This window comes from Akebia trifoliata, chromosome 7 (genome assembly GCF_017979445.1).
Source record: "Akebia trifoliata isolate Shusen 1 chromosome 7, ASM1797944v1, whole genome shotgun sequence".
NCBI classification, from domain to species: domain Eukaryota; kingdom Viridiplantae; phylum Streptophyta; class Magnoliopsida; order Ranunculales; family Lardizabalaceae; genus Akebia; species Akebia trifoliata.
In genome coordinates, this window is record NC_141381.1 from 1286919 (window position 1) to 1314797 (window position 27879).

Genomic DNA, 27879 nt, shown 5'->3' on the forward strand with positions numbered 1-27879 from the left:
AAATTCAATCCGTTGAAGCATAAACCTAATGGTAAATTTGATTTCCAAATTGAAAAATCTCTACTACTCATATTTTTTATATCAACATTCTATACAAATATTATCGCTAAAATGGCGAGGTTTTTTTTTTTTTAAATAAAAACACACATTTGTTTATCATTTTAATCGTTAGATGTACAGGACGTGTTTGTTTCAACTAAAAAAAAAATTACCGTTTTTTGTTATTATGGTTTTGAGTAAGCATCCACAGAAGTGTCAGCATGGACATGTACTTGATTTCGGATTTCGTGCAAGCGGGAACACTCTGTTGTACTTAAGAGTGAATGTGAGATGGCCATCAACCATTGCGTATTTTATGCATTAAAAGGTCCAAAAGTCGTGAATTTTTACGAGTTGAATTGGACAGAAGTTTTAATTGATTCTTGTATTCAAATTCGAATGTAACTCATGAATCATTTGGAGAACTCCTCAAAAAGTTTTATTTAAGGCAATGTTGTCCATCTTGGTTCCAAATATTTGTTAGTTATTGAGTTGTGAATTATTCTATTATTGTTTCATACTTTCCTTAAAAATAAAAATAAAAATCTATTATTGTTCCTATAGTATTTCAAAAAATTTACTGTATTTCCACATTGATGGACACTTCCATTCCCAAAATGACCAAAATCAAAGTTTAAACCTTGGGCAACACCTTCAATATTCTTTCATATGGATACTTATGTGGCAACTCTGCTAGTCTTTACCAATCCAACAAATGGGAACTCTCGTGATTTTATATTAAAAAGAGTACCGATCTACTGATTAAATTAAAGTTGAAAGAAAAAAAGAATCGATATACCTTTGACCCCTTGTGGTTTGGCATAATTCCATGTTGAAATAAAACATTTGTCGAGAGAGATTAGCAAACTGTGAAAAACATTAGCCATGATACACAACACAACTGAGCCAAGATTTAAAGTAATGGGAGAAAAGACAGTTGGCAAACTCAGATTCCCAAAACCAAATCTGAAAACTACTTTCAGACCCAACATTCCATATAAAATCGGACAGCTTAGTCCAATCTTGTTCGGTATACATTTGAGAGAGAGCACACAAATAAAAAAAAATTGAAAAGTCAAAATCTAATTACATTCTTTTCTAATAAAACAAATATACAAGGAGAAGGAAGCAGAAGCAGAAGCAGATGTGAGGGCACCTGAATTTACAGAACAGTGTTGATATGAAGCGCTTTAAGCAATGCAGTAGCCATCTGTTTCACCAAGACTTGACGTCCAGAACCCCCTCCGTCTCTGCGCTCCTCAATCAGATTCTGAAGCTTCTGAGGCAGATCATTCTCCACAATAAGTTGCTTAGGCCGTGGATGGTGCTCGTAGACAGCCTGACATTAATGTAATAAGAAGTGAGAATATATGGTAACTCACTACTTGCTAGCCACCTTAAATGCTGTTTCAGGGTTCGGAAGCTAGGTATGCAATTCATGTTATTAAAAATGTTTCTAGTGCAAGCAGTAGAGTATTCGATTCTTTGCATCAAGGACACTCCCAGATCCAATGGGTTGGAATCTGTGATACCAACACTTGCTTGAAAATTAGGGTATTTTAGAAATACTGGATAGATTGGGGATATTAGGTTTACCCCCTTGACAGAAGTCAACATTGTGTTTTCTCGATGATTTAACGATGAATTTTTTATTTATTTTTCTTCAAATGCTCATCAACTACTAAAATTACTAAATCGAAATTTGGAAGAAAAAAAAAAAACAAAATTTCTCCATTAAATCATCAAGAAAAAGCAACGTTGACTTTCGGTCAAGGGGGGGCAAACCTAATCTGGCATTTTGCAAGGGGGTAAACTTTACATCACCAATTACAGGGGGCTGTTCCTAAAATACACTAAAGTGACAACTTACCTAAGTGGTAAAGACCTTACTAAGACATGTGGAGTGTTCATTCCCACGTCCTAGGTTCAAACCCCCTTTGAACCTAACTTCATTTGCAAACCACCAACCTCATACCAATAAATAAAAAATACAACGAAAATTAATCATATGGAAGCTCAAAGCCACCATATTAAGTGGCCACATGGATCATGAGTATGAATCAATCTCAAGCTTCAGTAGGCAGGTTCAAGCCTCCATTGGTCAAAAGTCATTTGATGCGATTTCAACATTAAACATCCTGCTGAGACGTGCACAAACTTCTCGAGCTCATGCCCAGGATGTGATTCTGAGTCAATAATCTCAAGTAAAAAAAACAGAAATTTGTATAAAATTGTAATCGAATTTTCCACTTTCAACTAATAAATTTTGCTCCCAAACCAAGGAAATTAGCCATTGTATCTAGACCTAGTTGCAAGAAGCCTCTACACAGGGTGCAGTGCTTTTAATAATATGAAGGTCATAATGTAATAGATCAACTCAACCATATCCACATAATGTTTGAAAAACTCATTTAAGTGCATATTAACAAAAATTTCTGCCAACGATTCTATACTAAACAAAATCTTTACATGCCACAAATAATATAAGATATATGTGACATAGCATAACAAAATAATACAGGAAAAATTAGTTAAACTCACCTTTATTAGTTTGAGAAGATTAAGGCGAGCTATAGCGTCTTGATGGTCAAGTCTTGCAATGAGTAAAGGTGTCAAACCATTAACTGCTAGTGTTGTATTTATTCGGGATGATTTTCTGCATTTCAACATTATAACCTCTAATTCAGTTATCCAATAATCATATGACAACTTTGACAAATAAGACAGCAATTTATAAACCATAACAGAGAAGAGATCTTCCCATAGGGATGCCATAAAAACCAGTTAACATACAAACACTGAGTGCAAAATTCGATGTATTCCACCTAGGAAATTTCCAGGTCAAAAGTTGTAACAATCAGATGATTATCATCTGATATATATATATATATATATATATATATATATATATATATATATATATAGATAGATAGATAGATAGATAGATATACTACAGAAGAATACAGATAGATAGATAGATATACCATTTTTGGAATGTAAATACTACAGAAGAGGACAATCGATCGGACATAGAATCATCAAATCACGTTATAGTTAGCACAGGAGATCTTGCTGTATATTGGTGATTGTGGAAAGAGAAGGACGGGTGTGTCTTTCAGTGGAAGGAAAACTCTTTCTTTGATCTTATTATAGTTGTTTTAGGCCTTATCTTTATAAGCTCTTTATCGAGTTTAGTGGATTTTTCTTTGAGGATTTCTTATTTAGAACAGGAGAATACGTGTTTGAACTTTGAAAAGGGGAGAGAGTGTTATGCTAGCCGATAAGGGTTGAGGTTTGGCTTTTTGCCTTTTTTGGTAGGCCGGTCTTCTCAACCACCTTTGTATTTCTCTTCTCTTCTTTGCTATCAATAAATTTTAGGGTAAATTACACTTTGACCCTTGTGGTTTGGCATAATTCCATGTTCACCCACTAACATTTTGACAATTGCACCTACCTCCCTTTTCACACGTTGTTAAAGTTCAGATGTTATTTTACTATTTTACTCTCACTTTATCTTTTTTTATAATTAAAAAAAATTAAATTAAAATTTAAAATGTCCTTGTCTAAGCATTTACAAGTATAACTCATTTTTTCACAGGAATATTTTTGTTTATAAAAAAGATTAACATTTTTAAAAAGATATAATTGTCATTGTAGATAGTAAAAATCATTTTTTAACTGTTTGGTTGACGGCAAGTTGACGAAAGGGGGTTAATTGAACCTATTAGGTAACTATAGGGAGGTAAGTGCAATTGTCAAAATGTTAGGGGGTCAACATAGAGTTATGCCAAACCATAGGGGGTGAAGCGTAATTTACCCTAAATTTTACTTATCAAAAAAGAAAAAAGTTGTTGCTTCCGCACCCTTTCTCTGCTTCTACATTACATGTACCGCTACGCTATTGGTAAAACATTCCAACAGTCTACTCAACAGTACACTTCAATATTTTTAAAAGAATGAGAATGCTTAACAGCATAGCATTAAATTTTGACTTATTTCCACGAAATATTTTCATTTCCACAAGTTCTGACACGAAATTTAACTGACAGCTTTTTGTATATATTTCGGTGGAAATCACTATTCATTTCGTGAAATATTTTCGATGAATAGTGAATTTTGGGCGAAATTATCATTTTTTAGGTATAAAAATGCAATATTTCAGGGGAAATATTTCAAAGAACAGTAAATTTCAACCAAAATATTTTCCTTTTTGAAAAAAAAAACTTAAAATTTCTTTTAGAAAGAACTTGTAAATTACACATAGTATTTACTAATAAAAATTGCAAAGAACATTCATCCACTAGTATAAATGAATTATGATTAGTTAGTTATCTATATCATCTTATTTTAATATATTCTAAGCATATTAGTACATTTATATAAGCCCAAATACAATCAACCATGTTTCAATTAGCTGGATACATTAGCCATTTATTCATACTTATTCAAAAAATAAAAGAAATATAATTACACATGAATGCCACACTTAATAGTTTCTCCATTTTAATGTCTTACATATTAAGTTGTATGTAGTTAATGCAACATTATGGTTCTTATTTCCACTGTCAGCCTCTCCATACATGGTACATGTGTGTGGCAAAATGTTGTTGATATTCAATTTGTCATTCCATATGGTAGTTTATTATATTTTGATGTCTTAAACGAGTGTGTTTTAATGCCTATTTTATCGTTTCCTACAGGGTTAATGAAAATTTCATCATTATTTCTGTCATTTCCAAAAATTGTACTCATTTTCACATTCATCGAAATATTTCCATTTCCAGACTAACCGAAATCGAAATTTAATACCTTGCTTAGCAGATAGAGATGAGAAAAAAGAAAGAAAACAGACAAATGAAAGTTAACTTACGTGATAATTTTCAAGAATGGCTCCAATATGTGAACAAAATGTTGTTCTGGACAGCCTTGGAAGAACTTCACCAATTTGTGAACTGCTTCCTTCTTCAGTAACGCTTGTTCTACTTTCCTGATGTCTTGTGCCAAGCAAACAGCAATAGAATCTAATGCAGTCACTGACCACACCTGATCATCCAATAACCTCAAGTACACATCAAGCCCACCATGAGCCCTTAGTTGCTCCCTCGAATTACGCGATGCGTGAGCCATATCGCAGAGTAGAGGTAACGCATATTGTTTCAAGGGTGAATCTGACATGATGAAATGCATCAAGTGTGGAATAATCCCATTTTCGGCAGCCTGTTCTTGTCTCCTTTTGTTTATCTTGCATAGGTTGAAGAGTGCATTGAGAACCTTAAACAATGAAATTCAGTCAGAAAGCATCCCAATTCAACTTTTATAAATCAATTAAATAGGTCATGAGTTGGATTCCATGCCAAAAATAACTCGACGGCACAATAAACTTCAAACAAATAGCTTTAACATCAATATTCAAAGAGTTCAGAGAGAAACTAGCATATCATTGCATGGTGGACCATGTAAATAGAAATTTTCATCATAGTATGACCACTATCCTACATACCAGATTGAGGTATCTTGACCTGAGAATAGTAAAAGTCTGTAATTATTACTTTAAATTCAGATTAAACAACAAATGTTTACACCAAATGTGCGGTGTTAACACTTTTCAAGTGATTATGCAGATGCTAGCTCGAACAGAAGTTTCACCACATAGTGGTGCTTAGCACACTCATCACACTTGCAAATGTATTAATTAAAAGGAAAAAAACGCCATGGACAAGAATTAGCATTTACATGGAAAATAATACCAACAGTACATTTGGGCTAGGAACAAAGTGCAACTCAAGAAGACTCACTTCATGATGTATTTGAGATATAAGAGCCCCTTCTTGGAGTTCGAGGTTCGGGATCAAATGTTTGATTGCATCTGCTCGCTGAAGATTTTCTAGACAATTTGGGTCGGTCGACAAATGATTGATACACTTCAACAACTGTAAGAAAACAAAAGCAGCAACATCATATGATGGAGTCAGAATCCCATAGAGAACGCTGAACCTCTATAATACCGAGTGAATTAGGGCTTAGATCGATAGTTCAGTTGGTTTGACACATTGCAAAGCAACTTTGAGGTCGTGGGTTCAAATCCAGCTTATCCATAAAATAAAAAAATAATAATACCGAGTGAATCTCCAAACCAACCTTCAAAAGAATAGGAGGTTCAACCCTATTGAACATCTGAAAAAGACGGCTGAGCAAACTTTGGGTACACATGAAAGATTTTACAGTTGTGTCTGCTTGGGCAAATTCAAGCAAAAGGTCCGCCACCTTTTCAAGATAATCCCTAGCCACATCAGCGTTGAATGTTGATACCATATGGCAAAGTAACCCGGACGATGTTGCACTTCCTGGTCTAGCATTTAGGACACCCGAACCAGATAGCACACCTGACGCTGTCTGAGATGCAACACCAGACGTTGAAGCAGCTCCCTCAAGAGATATCGGTGGTCCCATCTTCTTATTTGCTACCTTATGCGAAATTCTAGGCATAGAGTCAAGATTTACATTTTCTCTTCCACGTTGAGAAACCTCTGTAAAACCATGAATGATTGGTTGAGCAACATTTTATCAAATGAATATATGATGTGGCAACAAAAGCTGCCACCGATTATAAAGGAATAGTGTTTTTTTATACAACACCTTGAACAACCAAGGAATAATGTATAAGAAAAATGATCGAAGCTTCCTTTCCAGTGGGTCCCATTTGGGGCCTTAAAGTTCCCTCAAAGTTGTTTTTCGTTATTTGGTTGGCGGCTTCTGGTAAAATTCTCAGTTGATAATCTTAAGACCAAGGGCTTTGTTGGGCTAAATTTTTGTTTCATGTGCAAAGGGTGTGGGGAATCGGTTTCTCACATTTTGATTCATTGTACACTTGTACGTAAACTTTGAGTTCATTTATTGGGACTCTTTAATTGTTCGTGGGTGTTTCCAAATTCAGTACTGTCACTTTGTCAAGAGTGGAACCAAAATGTATTCTTGGGCAGGAAAAGGGTACCTATGGTCCATTGCCCCTTTTGCCGTCTGCTGGGTAATGTGGCGAGAAAGGAATCGAAGATTTTTCAATGGGAATGCATTGGAATTCCAAGATCTTATTTTGGAGGTGCTAGGTTTCATGTTCTCTTGGAGCAAACTGGATTCGGATTTCAAAGGGGTGTTTTTTTATGAATTTGTGTTTAGATGGGATTCTTTGTGCTCAAAATAACAGTGTATTCTTGATTCTATGTAAATTGCTTTTTTATTGTGGCTGGTTAACTCATCCAGTCAGTTTATTTTAATATAATTGGTCTACTTATCAAAAAAAAAGGAAAAACATTCTAAAAAAAATCATCAAGAATATTATGATATATTATCCTCGTCCCAACAACAGGTTGATATTTTAAGGTCAGAAGGTATAATTTCAAATGTTTTAATTGCACGAGGTGTACATGAGGTGGTTTTCCTTTATGAAGGGGAGCAATTCTTGAGAGGGAAAGAAGCGTATGCTTCGAACTTTCAAAGTAAATAAAATATAAACCAAAAATACATAAAAATCATAAATAAAATTAAAAAATGGATGAACTGTACAAATAAAAAAGAAAACAGGAAAATTAGCCATCGATGGTTGACAATTCTGAGCCAATACATAATACATATAGACATCATCAGCATTAAACAGTTAAACAATACCTGTATATTATAAACAATAATATAATCTATACTACATATCAAGCAAACGTGCTAAGTTGGCTCATTTTCCAGAATTTGCCTATGCTATCAACTCACATACAAATATTTTTAATATACATAGCTGGTGCTCAAACTTTTGATTTAAGGCTTTGCTGATGATGACAAAACTAATGCTCTCAAGCCACAGTTTTCTCTCTACGCCATTTGGCATACTATCTATTCACCTTCACTCCACACTATGCCACCCCAACTGAACTTTTCTATAAAATACCATCCCATGTTCTTCTCTAAGGTGGGTCCTACTTAAAATAGTATTACTTATCTCTAATCAGTCAGCTTAACATAATCGAGTTCTTTTTTAATTAAAAGTTCATATCTCTATAATAAATCCCATTGAATCTTTTTAAATTCCTTTCTAATCACATCTCCCTCTATTTAAAATAAAAATAAAAATAAACTCAAAAAAATGCTAAACTTCCTCATTATCTTGTAAAGTGGCTCCTACCTAAAATAGAAAATAAATGCCTTAATTAAAACAAGGTTATTGTTTCCTAGTCTCACTCATATTCAATTCTTTCAAGTATATATAAGAGAGGATGTAGGTTGCTTCCTATATTCTCATAAAAATAAAAATAAAAACAGATTTGTAATATTAAAAAATAATATTTTTCTTCTAAAATTTCCAAAAGCTCACAGCATTTAGTAAAAATTTAGTTGGCAATAAAAATAGATCTATTAAAAAGTTCCCACAAAGATTCGTCCAATGATAACATGACATCCCTGACAACTTATTTCCATTTAACTGAATACAAATACATTTAACTTTCTATTACTCTTTATAATTTGATCTAAATTACCATATTAAACATGATTGTGGAGGGAATTATGGGAAAAGAAGTGAGAATTAAAAAGAAAACAACTGGCCATTTTACAGTGTAGCTTAATCATCAACGTGCCTAGAGGCTTACATATCTACAGGTTGAGGCAAAAGCACTACATATTCCAGTCAAGACTTGAGCCCCTCAAGGCACAACCCATTGGTCACACCTCAATTCATTGCGGAACCTCAAGGCATAGCGATAAAAATCTGCGATTTTTTTTAAAAAAATCATGATTTTAATAGTTGTCGATTAAATAACGAATAATTTTTTAAAACAAAGTCGTCAAGCCTTTGAAAAATTCTCTAATTTAAAAATAAAATAAAAATCACAATTAATTAACGATTTTAAAAATATATATATATATCAAACTGTTTTTACTTTTAATATTATATAGGTGTTATTTTATCATTTAATATATGAAATACATATTTTTTTTACATTTTTTATAGTTAAAACAATTTTTTATTATTATTCCGATGTTTTCCTGACTTTTGCCAATTTTTTCGGCAGCTTTCTTTTGCCAAATTATTCCCGAACCCTGACTGTCACTATGCCTCAAGGAATGCTTTTTGAACAATGACTTCAATATCATCTTATCAGAAAAGTGATAAAAGTTAAAATGTATAAACTTGAAGTTATATATATATAGCTTGAATTACCACTTTTGTAACACAACAAAGTGGCCAAGGTAGAGAAACACAAAACCGATTACCTGCAAATTCAGCCATCAAGAAATCTAGTTCACCATTGGTTTTCCTTTCTGCAGATGCATGTAGCAGAGGCAGTATACTTTCATGCCTCTCCAATCCAGAGAGATGGCGCACATAGTCAAGATGACCAGAGAAATGTCGAGAAGGAGGTTCTTTGTCTAACAAGCTCAGAAGAGGTCGAACTTGATCTTGCTGAGAAACTTGTGTATTAGGGAATCCGTTTGATGCAAGTTCCATCTGTTTTGGAGGCTTATCAGTTGATACCCTATTAGCAGAATTAATGACTCGTTGTTGCTGCCTGAGAACATCAGTTTCTACTCGAGAAGGATCAGACTTTCGTAACTCCAACTGTTCCCAATCCTTGAAAGTAGTTGCCGCTTCATTGGTTGAAGAATTCCTGATGTTATCCAGACTTCCTGCTGAAGCCTCTACTACAGTATGACTTGACTGAAGCCTATCATTATCGGTTTGACCCAAACCGGAAACCAGTGTTTCACCCTGTATTATAATAGGATAACTAGAATCTAGTGGGCCGGATCGCGGTCGTGGAGCAGAACCATCAGTTGGAACAGATCCACCACCATTAGATATAGAGGCTAGTCGAGTTGCCTCATTCAAGCTGTGAAGGGTGTTGATGAGCCTAATAAGTATTCCATTCTTAGCAGCAATGCGACAGAAATCGTTTCTTGGTGTTGAACGCTGTAGCATGAATACCTGCCACATACCATCGATCGCAAGATGAACCATTTCCCTGGAGAGAGGTAGAAGACACTAAACAATAAATACAGAGGACAGAGAAAATAGGAAATGAAATTCTGCTACTGCACATCCCACACGTTAAGATGCATTAAATACACCTCCAAATTATTTTTTACTACCTAAAATAGCCTCAAAAGAAAAAAAATCTACCAAAACTACCCTCAAATGCTTATTTCCAAGGTGTATTTAATGCATCTTAACATGTGCCCTTAGGGCACACGTTAACAAAACCCAAATACTTATGGCATCCTCATGCCTGACCTACTTGTGCTGTACATGTGCAAGTGCAAATGTACAAGTCGACACCCTTGATCCAATAACTCCCACCAAAGACAATCCCATTACCTAAAATGAGTTGACGGGGCATCCCAATCATCCAATACACAGACAATCAAGAAAAAAGTCTATAAAGCCTAAGGATAGGACCTTTCAATCCATGTATTCTCAAAGAACAAAATCTTTTAAGAATATTTGAATGACAGCCCAGATCCCCATCATGTGTGCCACATGTACATCATAGATACAAAGTACTTCTCAACATAAAGTTGCACATAATGGTATGAGTGCAGTACAAACCTGTATTTTGCATAATCAGCCTCTAGAAAACCAACCAAAACAGGTATTCCCCGGCAAGCAATGAACATTTGCAGAGTCAAGGAGCTGGACAAAAGAAGCTACCATAATTTAACACCTGCTCACTAATTTCCAACACAACTGATGTATACAGACAAAAGCTACAAGACCAGAAAATACATAGGGTAAATATAAACCTCGACTGACAAAGTTGTTGCAAGAAATAAGCTGCTTGCATACGAACTTCACGGGGACGATCAGGTACAGCAAAGCTCATCACAACAGGAATCTGTAATTAATTTACAACGAAAACATTTGTAAACATGTTCCAATTCCAAAATGCGCCGACGAAAAGAAAAAGAGAACAAAAAAATTCCAGTGACTGAGGATGAGTCGTGGACATAGTCACTAAGTCAGGGTTTGGGAATAAGTTGGCAACGGAAAAATTCGAAATACCTGGTAAAATCAGGAAAAAATCGAGCTAGGTTTAGGGCCATGTAATTATCCCAAACAGGTGTTGTTATCACACTATATCATCAAATCTCGTATTAAATTACAATAATAAATCACAGAACATTATACTGATAGCATCCATCATCCACAATAAATAAACCATAGGTCTACAACATATTCAAGGTTTACATTATACCGGTCAAAATCATCAAAATCAATGTTATCCTCAGTTGTATCATTATTCCTACAAAAATAATTGCAGCATCATCTTCATCAAGGGTTGTATTCTTTAACTAGTTTTTTTCCAATTTAAACGCAAAAATTGCGATTTAATCGTGACTTTTACCTTCACTGATTTAATAATCATGACTTTTTCAAGAAGACATGACTTTTGTAAATTTCAGGATTAAATCATAATTTCTGCATTTAAATTGGAAAAAAAAACGAAGGATGACTTTGATGCATTAGTTAAAGAATATGACCACTGATGAAGATGATGATAACCAATGATGATGCAATTTTTTTTATAGGAATAATGATACAAGTGAGGATAATGGACCTAATTTTAGATCTTATGTGGCCTTCACATTCTTTTGAAATCTAAAAAGAGTGTTTAAAATATTTAAAACAAAAAATAGATGGTTTGGATCAAATGAATCCAGTTTTGTCAGTAGCCATCCAACTCCTATAAACCAATATGTAGGAAAAGGTGAAGTTCAAGCATGTGAACTTCCTGATCGAACAATACCCAAGTGATGGATGGTGTACTTACCAGGCCAACAAGACAAGCATTTTCCTGGAAATCAGTGTTATCTTTGATTATCTGATTTATAATTTGGAGAACTGAACATATAACCTGAAACAGAAAGACAGTCATACCACCATACTTGGCTCTTCAATTTTTTTTAACTGCAATATATTAAAACCGGAACATCAAGCCCACCTTGCTTATCAGGAAAAAAAGAGATAAAAAACTGGAATATCAAGCCAGAGGATAAAGAACTCAAAAGAGCATACATACACGATTTCTAGGAACTTCAAGTAAATCCATTAGAGGTAGCAAGCCATGCTGGGTAACAAAAACAATTTTCTGCTCTGGACGCTCGTGAAAGAAGACTATAAGTTTCTGACATGCAGATACAATGGCATCTTCTGGTTCCTCTGGTTTCAATGTCCCAACTAATCTACTAAATTCTACAGCCTACACAAACAAAAAAACGTGACAATCATTGTATCACATTTCAACACATTTCCATGACATATACTGAAATATATCAATTTCCGTAATGCTCGATTGGAATTTCAACTGACAATTTCTTTATATATTTCAGTGGAATTAAGTTCCACATGAAATATTCTGTTGAATAGTAAATTTTGACAGAGTTGATCAAATTTCTCTTATAAAAGTGCAAGATTTTGGTGCAAATATTTTGATAAACAGTAAATTTCCACCGAAATATTCTTTTTTAACAATCATATTCCAAAAATTTTGATAAAATTTGTAACAATAGCAACAAAAAAAAAAAATTTATATATATAACTTGCTTTTTTAAAGGATTTGTAAATTACCAATAATATTTATGATTAAGCATTTATATCTCATCTTCTTTTTTGTCCTATTCTAGGCATATTAGCAACAAATACAATCACCCATGTTCTAATTAGTTGGATATTATTAGTGGGGTCACCTCCATTCATTTTTTTTTTATAAAGCCATGTCATCCGTTACAGCAAATGTGTTCATATTTGCTTTTGCTTTCACTACCTAAATGCAACACTCAATAGTTTGTTATTTGAACAAGTATTCTTAGCTCGTAGTATTAGACATAGTATCTGCCGGCCAGCAATGAACAGTGTTTGGTATGGAAAGATTTTTTTCCTTACATTGGATTCTACATATTAAGTTGTATGTAGTTCATTTGTACAAGTATTCTGCATATTAAGTCGTATGTACTTAATTTGACATAATTATTCTTATTTCCATGTACAATATAGTTGTTTTTTTTCCTTTTTGTTTTCCTTGGTCCTTTGTTTTCTTCTGTTTTTTTTTTCTTTGCTCCTTGCGCTTTCTAAGGACTGCTTGTCCTCTTATCAATAAATTTTCATTTATCAAAAAAAAAAAACAATATAGTTGTTTTTGGTCGTCAGAATCTCAATTTATGAGATAGTGTATGGTGAAATGCTATTGATCATCATCTTCACACTTCATGTGGCTATTTGTTATAGCTTGATGACTTATAAGTGTGTTTGCATGTGTATTTTATCATTTTATATAGTTTCAATCAGTTTCCACGTTAATTTTATCATTTTCATGAAATTTTAGTAGTTTATGTTGAGTGTACATTTTCCTCCACTCTCGGGAGTGTCATACCCCAGTAAAACCCCATGACCCTCTTATATTCATAGTACTCCCCTTCTCCAACAGATCGGTCTTTTGGAGTAGTTGGTTGGTTAACACAGTATCAAAGCACTAGGTTCATATGGGTCACAGGTTTGATTATTTCCACCCTTATGGGTGAGGAGTATTGAGTGTATACTTTCCTCCATTCTAGGGTGTGTCAAACCCCAATAGAGTCCTGTGACCCTCTAATATTCATAGTTCTCCCCTTCTCCAACAGATTGGTCTTTAAGAGTAGTTGATTGGTTAACAATTTAACCACTGATCAAACTATTTCTGTGAAATATTTCCATTTCCAGACTGACAGAAATAAACACAAATACAAAAATTGAATCTCTCAATGACAAGTTACTAGATATCCAAGTACAAATATTTAGGCAAACTCACTTCTTTTGTGTTGATAATTATGTGTGATACGCATACATATAATAATGGTTTTAAATCTCAGTTTTTGTGATGCGCCACTGACAACAACGATATCAAGATAAGTCATCATCATCTCGATATCTCAGATAATTTTGAGGTTATCTTTATTTTATTTTTATTTTTTGTGAAACGGAAAGAAGAAGAAGAAAGCACATCTTGGTTGTCGCATCTCATCTTGTTCACAAACGATACCGAGGTGACTCAAGTGCGTCATCTCAATCTCGGACGATTTTTTAGACCATGTATATTATTAATAATTGTAGACTTTGAAATAGACAAAAGAAGGAAATGTGATGGGATGTGAGATTTTCAGTATTTCATCAAGCTTTTTACAAAGAAATTTTAATCCTTTAAACTTAGTTGTAAACTATCAAGAGCATTTCAATAACTAATGGGCATTCAAATATGATCCCAAAAGCATTCCAATAACTAAGGGCATTCAAATATGATCGCATAAGCGACTAATAATTACAAATTATGAAACATTTTTTTTTCACAACTTCTCATTAGTCCAATCCATTCCAACCTAATAAAAGTGTAAATAAATTTTCACACACACACACATATATACATATATTGAAATGAATTTGTTAGTCATTTTGATGATAACTGATTCTTAGTATTCTGTTTTATAGATTTTCTGTTTGGAAACAAACATGATGTAAAGAAATTGAGGAAATCACAGTATAATAAGTTGTATGAGAACTAAGTTTGGGAGTGGGGAGCTATCATGAACCTGAATCTCGTGGCTGTTGAGAACCTTGCAAGTTGGAAAAGTTTGTGGATATAGATACCCCAGCCTTAGGTTCAAATTTTGTCTTCATCTACTGTCACTAATGAAAAACCGTTGGCCTATCAAAAATAAAAAATCTTATTTGCCCCTATGAATAATATTATTTCCAACAACAATGAGAAATTCCGTTTTCCTCCATTGTTAGTTTTCTTAAAGGTACAGAAGCTAAGATCAGAGTGAGAGTTAGAACAAGGGAATGAAAGAAAATGTAAGTAGAAAATGTCATGACCTAAAAGACACGAGAGCAAGGCAATACATCCAGCATTCAAGTATTAAGAATATAAAATATGTTAATACAAGTAACCACTGTATCATCTATAATAAACTTATTTTAATATTACTTATCAATTCTCACACATTGTATATACATGTATGTATGTAACAATTTTTTTTTACTTTCTCCTTTTTTTCACAGGGAAGTATTTAAATGGTATCTATATCACAGGGCTCCATCTTTCTAATGATCTTCTATTTACCTGATATTTGAAGAACATTAACTATATTTATATATCTCTATTTTATCTATGACTGCTATTTTGGTACTTACATTAAATCTAATGGACATCATACATCATATGTTGGACAGTTGATAGGTATGATAAGTATCTTCCTATCAGAGCAGTTGGATAACAAATCAAACCAGCAAATAAGACCAATATTCTGAAACAGGAAAAAGTGCATATATATAGTAAAGGAAAACCATGAACCTGCAGTGGGAAAAGGTTTCCTCCAGGAAATTTTTCATCAAAAACCTGTAAAAACACCCAACATAAACAATGCATGACAAAGTCAGGAATGCAAAATTATAGTACCAAATCAACTCAATAATAGTGAGAGCATACCGAACAGTCAATATCAATTACATCCTCCCTTAGAACGCCCATCATGAGACGCAACAGATCTTCCCCATTTGTCTGCCCTGTTTCATTCTCCAATTGTTTCTGAGCCATCCTTGTCTTAAGCTCCGTTGCCAGGTCATTCTTTCCAGCTTCATTTAGAATTGCGCTGCCATGGTTCATATGTGATGATGAAGCGGAAGTTGAAGCCTCGGCTGCACGGTCCTGACTCCTGTCTAATGGAGGGAACAAATCATCCAAAGAAGCATCTCCTGGCGTGTCACTGAACATACTCAGCTCAACTTCTCCGGAAATATTTGATACCTTATCAACCTATATAGAAGAGGTCATTCCAAAAATCCATTAGATTCAGAATTAGTTAAGAAAAAATGAACAAATGTATGAAAAAGCACAAATGTGTCAAGCATAATTTAAAGCTATAGGTTATGTAACCCGAGAGGTTAGAAAGAGAGTCTAAATGATTTATGAAGCTTTAAAGTAATCTGGATGACCATAATTCCACACCCTGCAAGCTCTATTTAAAGTCCTGCCTCTAAGAAATCAGCAGGATTACATAATAAAGAAGATACTCAACAGCTGCGTGCAACTGATTAATGATAATTTTCTCTGAAGGTTAAAAGATAATTTTAAAAAAATAACTCAAAGGTAAGATTATCATATCTGACCCCTGTGACAATAGCGAAACAGTGACTTCCAGCAAAAGTAAGATTGAACTAAAGCTTGCAAAATTTCTATATAAATAAAAAATTTAAAAAAAACATGAAGTATTCTGTGATGGATCTGAAACGTACATACTCAATAGGAAGGAATGCAAGCTTTGTGAACATGGGAAACATGTCTAGCTTAGGGGAAAGAAGCAAACACATTTGTCCTCTCCTTTTTGGTTCTATGATGTGTGAAAACAATCATCGCTAATCTCCCATACTCATCAACATCGAAACAGAAGCCAAGCCATCAAGTGTAATATAGCTTGAAGAAAAATAAAGAAAATACCTAAAGGTCAAGCTGACCAACTTTTCTCATGTAAGACCTATGTAGAGATGGAACTCAAAACAAATAGTCCATCCGACAACAAAATCTAAGACTTTCTCAACAAATAAATTGGAGGAATCAACCATAAATAATAGAACTATACCTTTTGAAGATTAGTTTCTTGGATTTTTGGTCCAAAGCCAGATAGTTTTTTCTCATCCCGGACAGAGCCTCCCTTTTCTTCAGAGTCTCCAGTCATAACACTTTTCCTTCTTGACTCTGTGTAGCCAACCTCGTTGTTCGCCAACATTTCATCTTGATCATCCATTTTTGATAGATCATGTGAACCAGATGGGTCCGTAAGAGCCCCTTCTTTGGTAGACAACAGCCTACCTGAACTAGTTCTTATTGACAACTTTTCATAGAAAGCTAGGGTGGGATCCTGATCTGAAAGATCGTCATCTTTTGGATTATCTGAATCTTCCTTTACAAGATTACCCTTCGAATCATCATCCACACAAGGCTTGCCCATATCAACAGCTTGTGATAATAATAACTCTTTGGTAGAGTCCTCCTGAAGCTTCAAAGACCAACCAAGACATTAATATGATGCAGCACAGAATTTGAATTTTTCAATCTGAAAGGATAATATTTAGGAGAGAAAAAAATCAACAGAGATGCCTATTTCCTGGGAAATGGCATCATTCAGTAGAAAAATAAATAATTAAAAGGTTCAATCCTACAAGGTTCTCACCGGTTGAAACACGGAGGCAACCCTTTGCATTTTCTCCCCAGAAGGGCTTTCACCACTGCTATGATCATCTCCATTTGTAATCTTTGCAGCCACAGAAGTGTCTTCCTGTTTATTTCTGGAAGAAAATGGAATCGTTAAACACGTGCATCATTGGGGTCCCAAGGAGGGGTAATTTGGTAATATAAATGCCATTTCACTACCAACTTAATAATAAACACAATCAAAAATATTATTATAAAAGTGTCACAAGTAGCAAAACTGGATAAAAACTTTGACTAGGAATGAATATGAAACAAAGAAAGAAACACTAGATAAAACAGAATAAGTTTCATGACCAGGATCAGGCTGGACCCACATTCCTTGGCTTTTGTTTGTTTTTTTATTGATGAAAAAAGTTTATTAGTGGGGGCGGTCGAGATAACCTAAAACCCCAAGGGAGAGAACAAAGCGATCAAAGTAAAAAAAGAATAAACTAAAACAAAACAATTAAGAACTACTCATGCGGTTGCAAAAGCAATCACCTCCCCACTCATACGGCTTTTGTTTATTTATATGAAAAATGGTGAGGATTTTGAATCTCTTGACAGCTCATTAATCCAACTATATTACTAGTTATTTTTCAGGCTGGTGCTACCTAATGCCCTTTGAGAGACCAATGAGTTTTACATTCCAGGCCGGGGCACATCTCATTTACATAATGTATCTCAGAATCCGGCCAGTACTGACCCACAGGCCTATAATATTGGTCCAAACCTGACACAAGCAAGACCGAACCCGTTAACCGATTTCAACATCTCAGTCCATAAGTACCCCCACCACAAAGTAATATTTCAAGATTTGATACTATGAGTTGCATGATTGAGACTGCATGATAATGTATGACTCATACCCACTCTACAAGTAACCCATGAACGATAGTTTATAAGTTGCCAGAGGTCTACCTCATTGCTCCACTAGTCTGTCGAAGGGAGAACAAAGCGCGCCTTGAGTTTTGTATCCAAGGATGCAAAAGTAATGTTTTTGCATCTGGTCTCTGCCTAGCATCCTGAAATATACTTCTCAATTTCAGTAACTGAACACCCACTTATAAGTTAAAAGTTACTACTCATGAACTATATTTATTGGTTAATTCCATTGTGTGTGAATATTCCAATGTATTCCATGGACTTATAAACATGGTTGTGAATCATGTTCTCATGAATTTTCAGTAAGGGAGATTTTCTTGCATTTTCAAAACTACTCTCTCCACTTCTCAAGTTGTTATTAGGAAAATATCTGCAAAAAATAAATAATAAGCAATATATATATAATATTAGAAACAAGAAAGTGTATTTACACATCATATTATGAAATATTTTTGCAAAAAATAAAATCATCTTCCTAACATTTTCCAACGAACAAAAAGTCAATTCGTTTGGCATATTGCAAAGCAATTTTGAGGTGGTGCGTCTAACTGAGTTGGAAAATTAACATACCTTCTAAGACATGGTATGTTGATTTTCTGAAATCACTCAATTAGGAAAGAAAACTTTTTCAATAGAACTAACACATGAAAAACAAGAACTAGGAAACTTATGATTCGGAATGCAAATTTTCCTTGAGACAAATGGACCCACAGTTCAATATCGTTTTTTTAAGGGTAAACTGGACGTGAACCCTCAAACTCATGGTTGCATTCAATATGTCAACCAACTGAGCTATGGATTCAAGCCCTCCACAGTTCAATAATGAGATCTGCACGAGATGAGCAGAAGGAAAGAAAGCGCAGTCCATGAAAATTCAAGGTCACAAGAGAGATAGGGACAAGATGATCCAAAAAATTTGAATTGATATTTCTACTACCTTACCTTCTTAAAACACTGACGTAGAAAATCCGTAATGTCAGGGGATAAGCTATCAGATATGGGAGGATGCTCATCCTGACAAGCACAAAAGTCCAAGTAAGTGGTTTTATTGGATAGTCAGTCAGAGCAATATACCATGGTTAAGAATCTCATAAACTTCCTCTAACTATTTTCTTCATTCTAGATGCCAAATAAATAATACAATGATAGTTCAAGTAAACATAAAATCACAAAAAGATGAAGAACAGAAATATAACTCCACATAACAGACAAAGAAAGTCACTTTAGTCATTAATAACTGAAGAAGCTAAGCACTTAATGGCTCCATAAGATATAGAGACCACAGTAATGATATAAATAGAGAAACTGGTGAGGAAACCTGAACAATTCGGAAAAGAGCTGGCATAGGTTGAAGATCGTAATATGGGGGTACACATGTGAGAAGCTCAATCACTGTGCAACCAACACTCCAAATATCCGATGCAGCACAGACGCCTGACATTTCTATCACCTGCACCAGTGAAAAGGCCACATCTTATGGTATGAATTACTGGTTCTTATACATGCATGAATTTGTAATATGTTTACCAACTAAAACTAATGGAAACTAACCCAGATATTGATACCCAATAGTTTCAAGATTACCTCAGGGGCCATCCAATATGGTGTTCCGACAACAGAATGTGTGTTAACATCTGCCTCAGTTAGTTTTGTTGCAACCCCAAAATCAGCAAGTTTAACTAGGCCCTGAAAGTATGTATTTTCTTAAATGAGACACATTGAATAAATAACCAAAGAATAGAATGGGTGAACTTATCCTACAGTAGCAAACGTAATACCAAATGCAACAAATGGAAGGGCCAAATATTCAAGCATATGCACACCCAAATGCAGTAAGAAGTGAGAACCCATATGCAATGTTACAGGAAGCAGAAGCCAATAGTTTTCCAATTATTGTTTTAGGAGGCTCCATGTACAAAGATAATCTTATTTCATGCGAAAGACCAAGAGGTGGCTTACCTTAGGCAGATCGCATCAATCTTCAAAGGATATGGCAATCATAACATAGATTCTCATTATAGTAACTCATATATGGGAACAAACCATTGCAAACAAATTACCAAATATAAAAGGGTGTTCTAGGTTAAATCCCTTGCACAATGGTTGAAACTAGGTTAAACCATCCTCCCTTTCCCTCAAAATGCAAACCATTGTGAACAAATTACCAAATATAAAAGGTGTTTTAGGTTCAGCCAGGGGCAGAGCTAGTAAGGAGCTTGTGGGTCAATTGCCCCCATAGAACTTTGAGACAGTCCTGTATTTTCAACTAATACATGCCTCATTTGCCCCCACTCACTCATCTCCCTCCTTATTTGCCCCCACCCCATCACCTCCCTCCAATTTTTTCTCCCAGCCCCCTTACAGTTTTTGAAGATGACATTGTCTCTTGATTGGGCCTTCTCTCTTGGACTAATTGGAAAATACCTAAATAGCCTTTTCTTCAACTTCCAACCAAAAATCTTTGAATTTCTCCCCAAAACTATTCATATTCAAGCTTTTCAACTGTACCATTAATTATGGTTTGCCCTCACTACAATAAAATCCTGGCTCCACCCCTAGGTTCAGTAAGCTGCAAAATGGTTGAAACTAGGTTAAAATATGTAACCCCTTGACTTATGGTCAACTAGTTTAACTCAATATATATATTGTGTCTCACTCACTCTCCCTTTATTTCTCTCTACTCTCCTACCTTCTATTGTATCTCCTCATTTTTTACAAGTCAAATGTATAGCAAAAGAAAACGAAATACAAAGCACCAGGCAGTCAAGATGACCACCTAATGAAAATAGAAAAACAATCATCCATCAACAACAAAACCTCCCAACTTACAACACACTCTCATCCCTAGCCTAAATAAAAAAATCATCAAAGAAAAACCCCTTAAAATCTAAAAACCTTACACCCAAATGAAAATAAAGCCTAAAATAGCAATATTTGCATTCGCAATAAAACTCTCATTCCACTCAAAATTTCGACCTTTTCTCTCCCACCGAAGGCTCCAACAAACTGCAAAGGTTAGGTTCCAATGAATCCTCCTTTGCTCCCCAAAGCATGAGAACAGACAACATTGAAAGAAAATAGAGACTAATTTAGGAAAGGCCCAAGAAATTTGAAATAAGGATAAGAAATAATACCTGGAAGACTCACAGCGAAGGAAGGTGTTCAATAGTATTTACATGGGTAACACCAACCGACGAACAAAATGCCCCTAAGCATGAGGTTGTCAATCGTAAGAATCTTGTTAAGGGCTGCTGACAAAATGATAAATGACGCCTAAAATGGGACTTTAGGACCCTAGATGGCTAACTTGGGAAATGATTAGGAAATACATTCATTTGAAATCACGGCGGAGAATAAGGACTTAACCGAGAATAAACATTATGACTTCTCCGTATTCTATAATCCAGTTCCGTGAACACACGTAGACTGCTGATATTATGCTAATTAATCAACTCTGTCACAGCTTCAATCTCCTTTTGAACCCAAAATTCCAGTAAGCATCATATTGTTAAAAAAATATGCACTTCAATGTAATGTGTCACCACATAAACTCTGATAAGGGTCAGAACAAAATCGTGAGTAACTAAGAGTGAAACGAACAATGCAAGGATCCCCCCCCCCCCCCAACCAACCTCTCCGTTAGCTACCTTTCCATGTACACATGGCCCCTAAGAGGAATAAAAAATGACATCTTAGTGCAAGGAGGAGAAAGCCTTAGACTCATCATCACTGACTGCTAGAGCGTTTTCTTTTCCACACTCTTTTGTTTCTCGATTATGTTTTGCACCTCTTTGTCACGCATTTATCAACCGAAGTGGTCATTCTCATATATTCTACTCCTTGGTGACTTTCAAAATATAACTTTCACTGATGTACAACCTATAGTTGGTCCACCTATGCTGATCATGATTATAAAATCAATGCATTCGAGGGAGTCCAGGAATAGCTCTGGTAAGAAATCAAAAAGAGGAAAGTTGATTGAAATGGTTTGAGCATGTACAACAAAGATCAATTTGGAACTAGTAAGAAGAAGTATTTTGGTGCAAGTTTGAGGCCCTAATAAACCAAGAAGAAGGTCGAGCATGACATAGATTGAGGTAGTAAAAATATTTCAAGACACATATATTGACAGGTGACATAGCTCTAGATAGAATTGAATGGCAAAAATAGATTTGAGATAATAGTGGAGGAAAATATGTTAAAAGAAACCAAGTGTGCATAGAAGAAGCCATATCAATGAGTCTTGGTGCAAGTTTGAGGCCTTAATAAACCAAGAAGAAGGTCGAGCATGACATAGATTGAGGTAGTGAAAATACTTCACGACAGATATATTGACAGGTGACATAGCTCTAGATAGTATTGAATGGCAAAAATAGATCTGAGATAATAGTGGAGGAAAATATGTTAAAAGAAACCAAATGTGCGTAGAAGAAGCCATATCAATGAGTCGGTCACTAAACAATGACTAAAACACTACTGGCCATATCCATCAGTTACACCAAATTGCAACATTACCTCTTTGGTTATCAATATATTCGCACCCTTGATATCCCGATGAATTACCCCTTGTTCATGCAGATAAACCAAGCCTTCTAACACCTGCTCATTGAGAAATAGCAACATTAAGAATTAAAATTGAACCTTGGAAAAACTGAAGTCTACTGCAAACTCGCGTGTAAACCTGAGCAATGTAAAAAGCCACCAATGATTCCGGGAAAGGTCCAAATTTGTTTGGCTTGATAATGTTTGCAAGTGATCCGTTTTCCACATACCTACATGAACAACATTCGTCATATTACCATGCGTTGTTATCGAAAATGGAAAGTGTCTCACGAGGTTATTAATATGCATAGTGATGGGATAAATTTAAGCATACTTACTCGAGAATTATGTGAAGATGACTCTTTGTCTTTAAGGAACCAAGATACTTCACAATATTTTTGTGGTTCAAATTCTGTTGAAAATGATAACAAGTTGAATGTCAGGAGCATTAAAGATAACTAAACTTTGTGTACTGCACATTCACATCATGGATATACACCCAGTATAGCTAACTCAGGCAACATGGGCTCAAACAAGGAGATCCTAAGGACTGGCTACCAATGTATACTGGTAAATGTGCAGCTCATACACGGAGGTGGGATTGATCATTTGATGGGTCCTGGTAGAAGATCACATATGTCAAAAATCAACCTATCGGATGATAGTTACCATCCATTCAAAAGAGACTTCTTGATCTTTAGCATATTTTTCTCACAGAAAGGAGACAGGTCCAATGCTAAAAATGATCTGATTGAGCAATTTTCATAACTAGACTCGTCGCCCACCCCCTGGTGTGCACCATATGTACTGACAAGACATTGTTAGGCTTTTTCTGAAAGACTACCCATAGAATACTTACCATGAATGCAACTAAAATATTTAGAAAAGAGATCCAACATTAAAAGTAAAGAATTACCTTTAGAAGATCAATCTCTTGCTGAGACATGGAACATGAGCATGAGCACCAACAGGAGTATTGCAAGGCAAGAGGCAGATGGTTAGACAATTTAATTAATCAAGTGAAACAAGTATTCGACATAAATGGAATCTACTAATAAACACTAACAGAAGGTACATAATCTGGAAGTAAAATATAATGCAATGGACTTCACAACAGCATAGCAAATTTAAAAGTACTGTGTTGTTGGACAAATTAATCAGCCACGGTTGCATTTGACAGGAGCAAGTACAGAAACAGTGCCACTTTGAGGATTAGATTATTTCTAAACCACCTGCAGCTTGCATTCAACCAACATAGTGAACATCGAGTGGAAATTAACTAAAAGCTTACATGATCCATAAGCTATGGTTCAAAGCAAGGTCTCAAATAACAGTATTGAGTTGTGTGAGGGTGGGGAACATTACCACTATTTTAAAAATTACAGTGGCATTACCTAATAGTAGGCCCCACCACAAATAGCATTAGAAAATAATTTGAAAAAAAATTATTTATATCTATATAATAAAACAAAATTGAGGTAGAATAGTTGTGTGTAACACAAACGTCCAATCAACTACAATTTTGTGGGTTAAACCTCCCATCAAGCTATAGTGTCATGGGACCCACTTTATTTCCTTTATTTTATTATATTTTCTCTTCTACCCCTTTAATCCACTTTATTGTTTATCATCCCTTACCTCTTTAATCTCATTTTTTTTAATAATACCCTTCCATCAAGCCATAGTTTCTTGGGACACACTTTATTTCATTTATTCTTCACCTCCCCTAACTTTGCTATATTTCCTCTTTTACCCCTTTAATCCACTTTATTGTTTTTCATCTTTTACCTATTTAATCTCAAAAAAATTATAATAATGAGTCAGGTGGCCTCTATTATTTTGATCAACTACATTGCAGTATGATTCCTTGGCTTCCTAATGGCATCGTCGTCTTGGTCACATTACAGGAGTCCCACTCTTCATAAACATTTTGACTTCGCAAATTTTACATAATTTGAGTCCATTTCCTTCTTCTCTAAGATAGTAAGTCATTGCACCTTAATGATCATCCTCTTACACAGCCCACGTATGTTCCCTCTACCTAAGGAACGTCTCAGTATTCATGTAGCTCTTTCCGAGGAAGGATCCCCATTGTAGGTTTAAATTCAAAGAAAAAGATATGATCAATAGGTTTGCACTATGCAATGGAAAACACGGACACAACCCAACCCAACCCATTATATTTCTTATTTTGCATCTTTCTATTATTTGTAATCATATATTCTCCATTTGTTATCTTTGTGTCTTCTATTTTCCCCAGCCGCTTGAGAACACAATCTCATTTTGACCAAAAGAAGGCTATAGTAAAAGAAATATTTCTATTGTTCGTGTTTTGTTCTTTATTGTTTTCCTATTTCTTGTTGAGTGTTGTGTTATTTGCCTCCGCTCCCAGGTGTCACATGCTCATGTATCGTGCCCCAATTTGACACGTGACCCTCTTATATTCATAGTTGCGCCTTCCCCATGGTAAATGGTTTATCAACATGGTATCAAAGTGTTAGGTTCGTATAGGTCATGGGTTTGAGTCTCCTAGAAGGAATTTTCCACCCTTATGGGTGAGGGAGAGTGTTGAGTGTTGTGTTATCCGCCTGCGCTCCCAGGTGTCATTTGCTTATGTATAGCGCCCCAATTCAACCCATGGCCCTTTTATATTCATATTTGTACCTTCACCATCATATCGGTCTTTTGGGGTAAATGATTTGCCTAAATTTCTTGTTTTTCTTTGCTTTGTATCTGAAGGTTGTTTTGACCCTTTTTCTATAAAATGTTATACTGATCAAAATGAAAATGCATTGTTGGGTATTATTAGGTCTATACGGTTAAGTATTTTCCCAATGGCATGGTTGATCATCCCAAAACTCGTTTAGTAACAAAAGGGTACATACAATCATATGGAAATGACAATTACAAGACTTTCTCTTTCATTCAAAAGTTGAACTCCATTCAAGTTATCATCATTCTCTACACAAACTCGATGAGAAGTACATTGAGCAATCACCTAGGTTTGTTTCTCATGGAGTTCCTCAGAAGTATGCAAACTAAGGGTTGCAATGGTAACTCTGTTGTTTTGGAATGACATATATTTAATACGAATGCATATTTTATGAAATTATCCACAATAAAACTAGACACTTTTAAATTCCTAACTGATTTCTCAAAAACTAAGTGTGAATCACAATCCAATTAGTTTAATTCAGGCATCTAATTTTCAATTATAATTTCTTTGCTTCATTAACCCTCATCTATCCATATGTTTTTGAACATAATCCATTACACACACGGACACTTACACAAATTGAACCAAAATCATAATTCAACACGTCTAAATGTAGCTTTCTTCACACATTCCCAAGCAATTCTTACTACATCTAGTTGTTATTTTTGCTAATTCAAGTAAGATACGAACATATAAACATCTAAAATTTCAAAAACTCGTAGAATGATTAAGTGAGAAGCAAACCATGATAATGTTGAGATCCTCTTGTGCGATGTTCTCCAAGGAAACCTGTTTAATCGCAACGAAGTCTCCATTCAACAAGTCCAGACCTTTGTACACGCGACCATACGCTCCCTTCCCGATCTCATCTCCAAGCATCTACGTCACCAAATTCCATCAAAATTACCTCAAATTCAACAATCAAAGATTCAAACCAGAGATAAACGAAACCCTAGAAAAGGATTGAAACAAAACGATCCGAGAAGAGAAACAAAACGAAGATCTTTCTCACGTATTTGTTGTCGAGAGTCTTGGATTTGTGGAAATGCGTAGTAGCAGCCTGTCGAGACATCTCTCTCTGTAAATCGAATGTGTTGCAAACCCTAGAAATTGCTCCAGTTTATATCCTAATATGCTGAAAATCGAACCAGAATTCTGCCAAAACGGTTCGAGAACCAGCGGGTCGGACCAGAGTCCAGGGGTTGGGGCTGGGACGAAGGACCAGAAACTTTTGGTGTCAGAAGCGTTTTTATAGTATCGGAAAAGACCAATTCAGGCTGCAGTGACTACATTTCACACTGTGCTGACGTGGAGAAGCACATTGAAACCATAGATTTTTCTACTCATGTCTCGATGAAAAAGCATCTATGGCTCTATATGCACCTTTACGTCATCATAGTGTGAAACGCAGTGAATATTATACTCACTCCAGCATTTTTCAAACCAATAAATACTTCTTATTGTTATTTTGTTGTGATATTGCCAGGTGGATTAAGTATATGGTCAGGGATGATGAGCTGCGTGATCATGACTTTACTACCATGGGGAGTCTCATTGTGATTATTAGCTCTAAGTAATGTTTAAAATCTTGAGTAATTTAAAGAATAGTGATGATCTAACTACCCCACACGTGACAAACTCAATTGACTACCTTGACGTGACAAGTTCGAAATCGTAGATCTGCACTCATCGGAATACACGGCTGCACTTCCTCACAAAAATGCGTATCTTCAGGGAACTATGTATCTCAAGGAGCACAGATCTATGATTCCCGAACTTGTCATGTTAGGTAGTCAATTGAGTATGCCACACAGGGTAATCAGATTATCATGACTCTAATTTAAAACATTCTCGAAACATTGTGTTTTGACCTCATTCTTTGTTCTCGTCTTAATGAATATTAGATATTCATTTAAACTATTTGAAGACAAAAATAAAAGTTTTAACCATAGTTTAGCATTTTAGAATGATTATTAATGTTACTCCACCACGTGACATACTCAAAATACTCTCCTGACGTGGCATATGTTAGAATCATAGATTTTATGCATCAGAGTACACATCTGTAGATCCCCATAAATATATGCAATTGTATATCCCGAGGAAATATTTATGGTTTTGACACATGCCACATCAAGAAAGTATGTTGAGTATGTCTTGTGGGGGAATTAGAAAATAATTGCACTTCTTTGAAATATTCCAATCTTGATTGAGGTTGGAATCAAGATTTCAGAAAGAACAAAAAATCGAGAAAATATCAAATAAATTAAAAAGTAAAAAATATATATTATATATTATATAAAAATTAAAACTTAAAAATCCTAAATACAAAAATAATCTATGATTTTTTCAAAAAATCATCAATTAAATCATGGTTAATCATGATATTTTGAAAAATCAAACATTTTTTCAAATGCTACATGATTTTTTGGGGGGTGA

At 34.9% G+C, this 27879-nt stretch overlaps 1 protein-coding gene across 2 annotated transcripts; it reads right to left on the reverse strand.

Annotated features, from left to right (window-relative positions):
• Positions 1–990: 990 nt before the first annotated feature.
• On the reverse strand, positions 991–26667 carry LOC147397885 (MAP3K epsilon protein kinase 1-like). Of its 2 annotated transcripts, none has more exons than XM_086446960.1 (24): positions 26453–26667; positions 26185–26319; positions 23641–23661; positions 23063–23136; positions 22864–22954; positions 22698–22781; positions 19767–19868; positions 19501–19632; positions 19125–19196; positions 18219–18322; positions 17278–17392; positions 16687–17097; positions 15537–15863; positions 15402–15446; positions 12099–12278; positions 11850–11933; positions 10822–10913; positions 10628–10711; positions 9295–10043; positions 6178–6566; positions 5835–5969; positions 4910–5310; positions 2581–2695; positions 991–1378 (listed from the first exon to the last, which is right to left on the reverse strand). In XM_086446960.1, exons 1-24 carry the CDS (start codon positions 26510–26512, stop codon positions 1202–1204), a joined length of 4179 nt encoding a protein of 1392 aa, XP_086303086.1. In that variant the 5' UTR covers positions 26513–26667; the 3' UTR covers positions 991–1201. The 2 variants fall into 2 exon arrangements, with proteins under 2 accessions (XP_086303086.1, XP_086303085.1); XM_086446959.1 differs by having other exon boundaries at positions 16687–17103.
• Positions 26668–27879: the final 1212 nt, after the last annotated feature.

Coding starts and splice junctions, on each gene's coding strand:
- LOC147397885 (XM_086446959.1), bottom strand. CDS start 26,512: ATGTCTCGACAGGCTGCTACTACGCATTTCCACAAATCCAAGACTCTC. Junction 22,955..23,062: donor CATCTTCACATAATTCTCGA/GTAAGTATGCTT, acceptor TTGTTCATGTAG/GTATGTGGAAAACGGATCAC. Junction 19,869..22,697: donor ATATATTGATAACCAAAGAG/GTAATGTTGCAA, acceptor ACATACTTTCAG/GGCCTAGTTAAACTTGCTGA.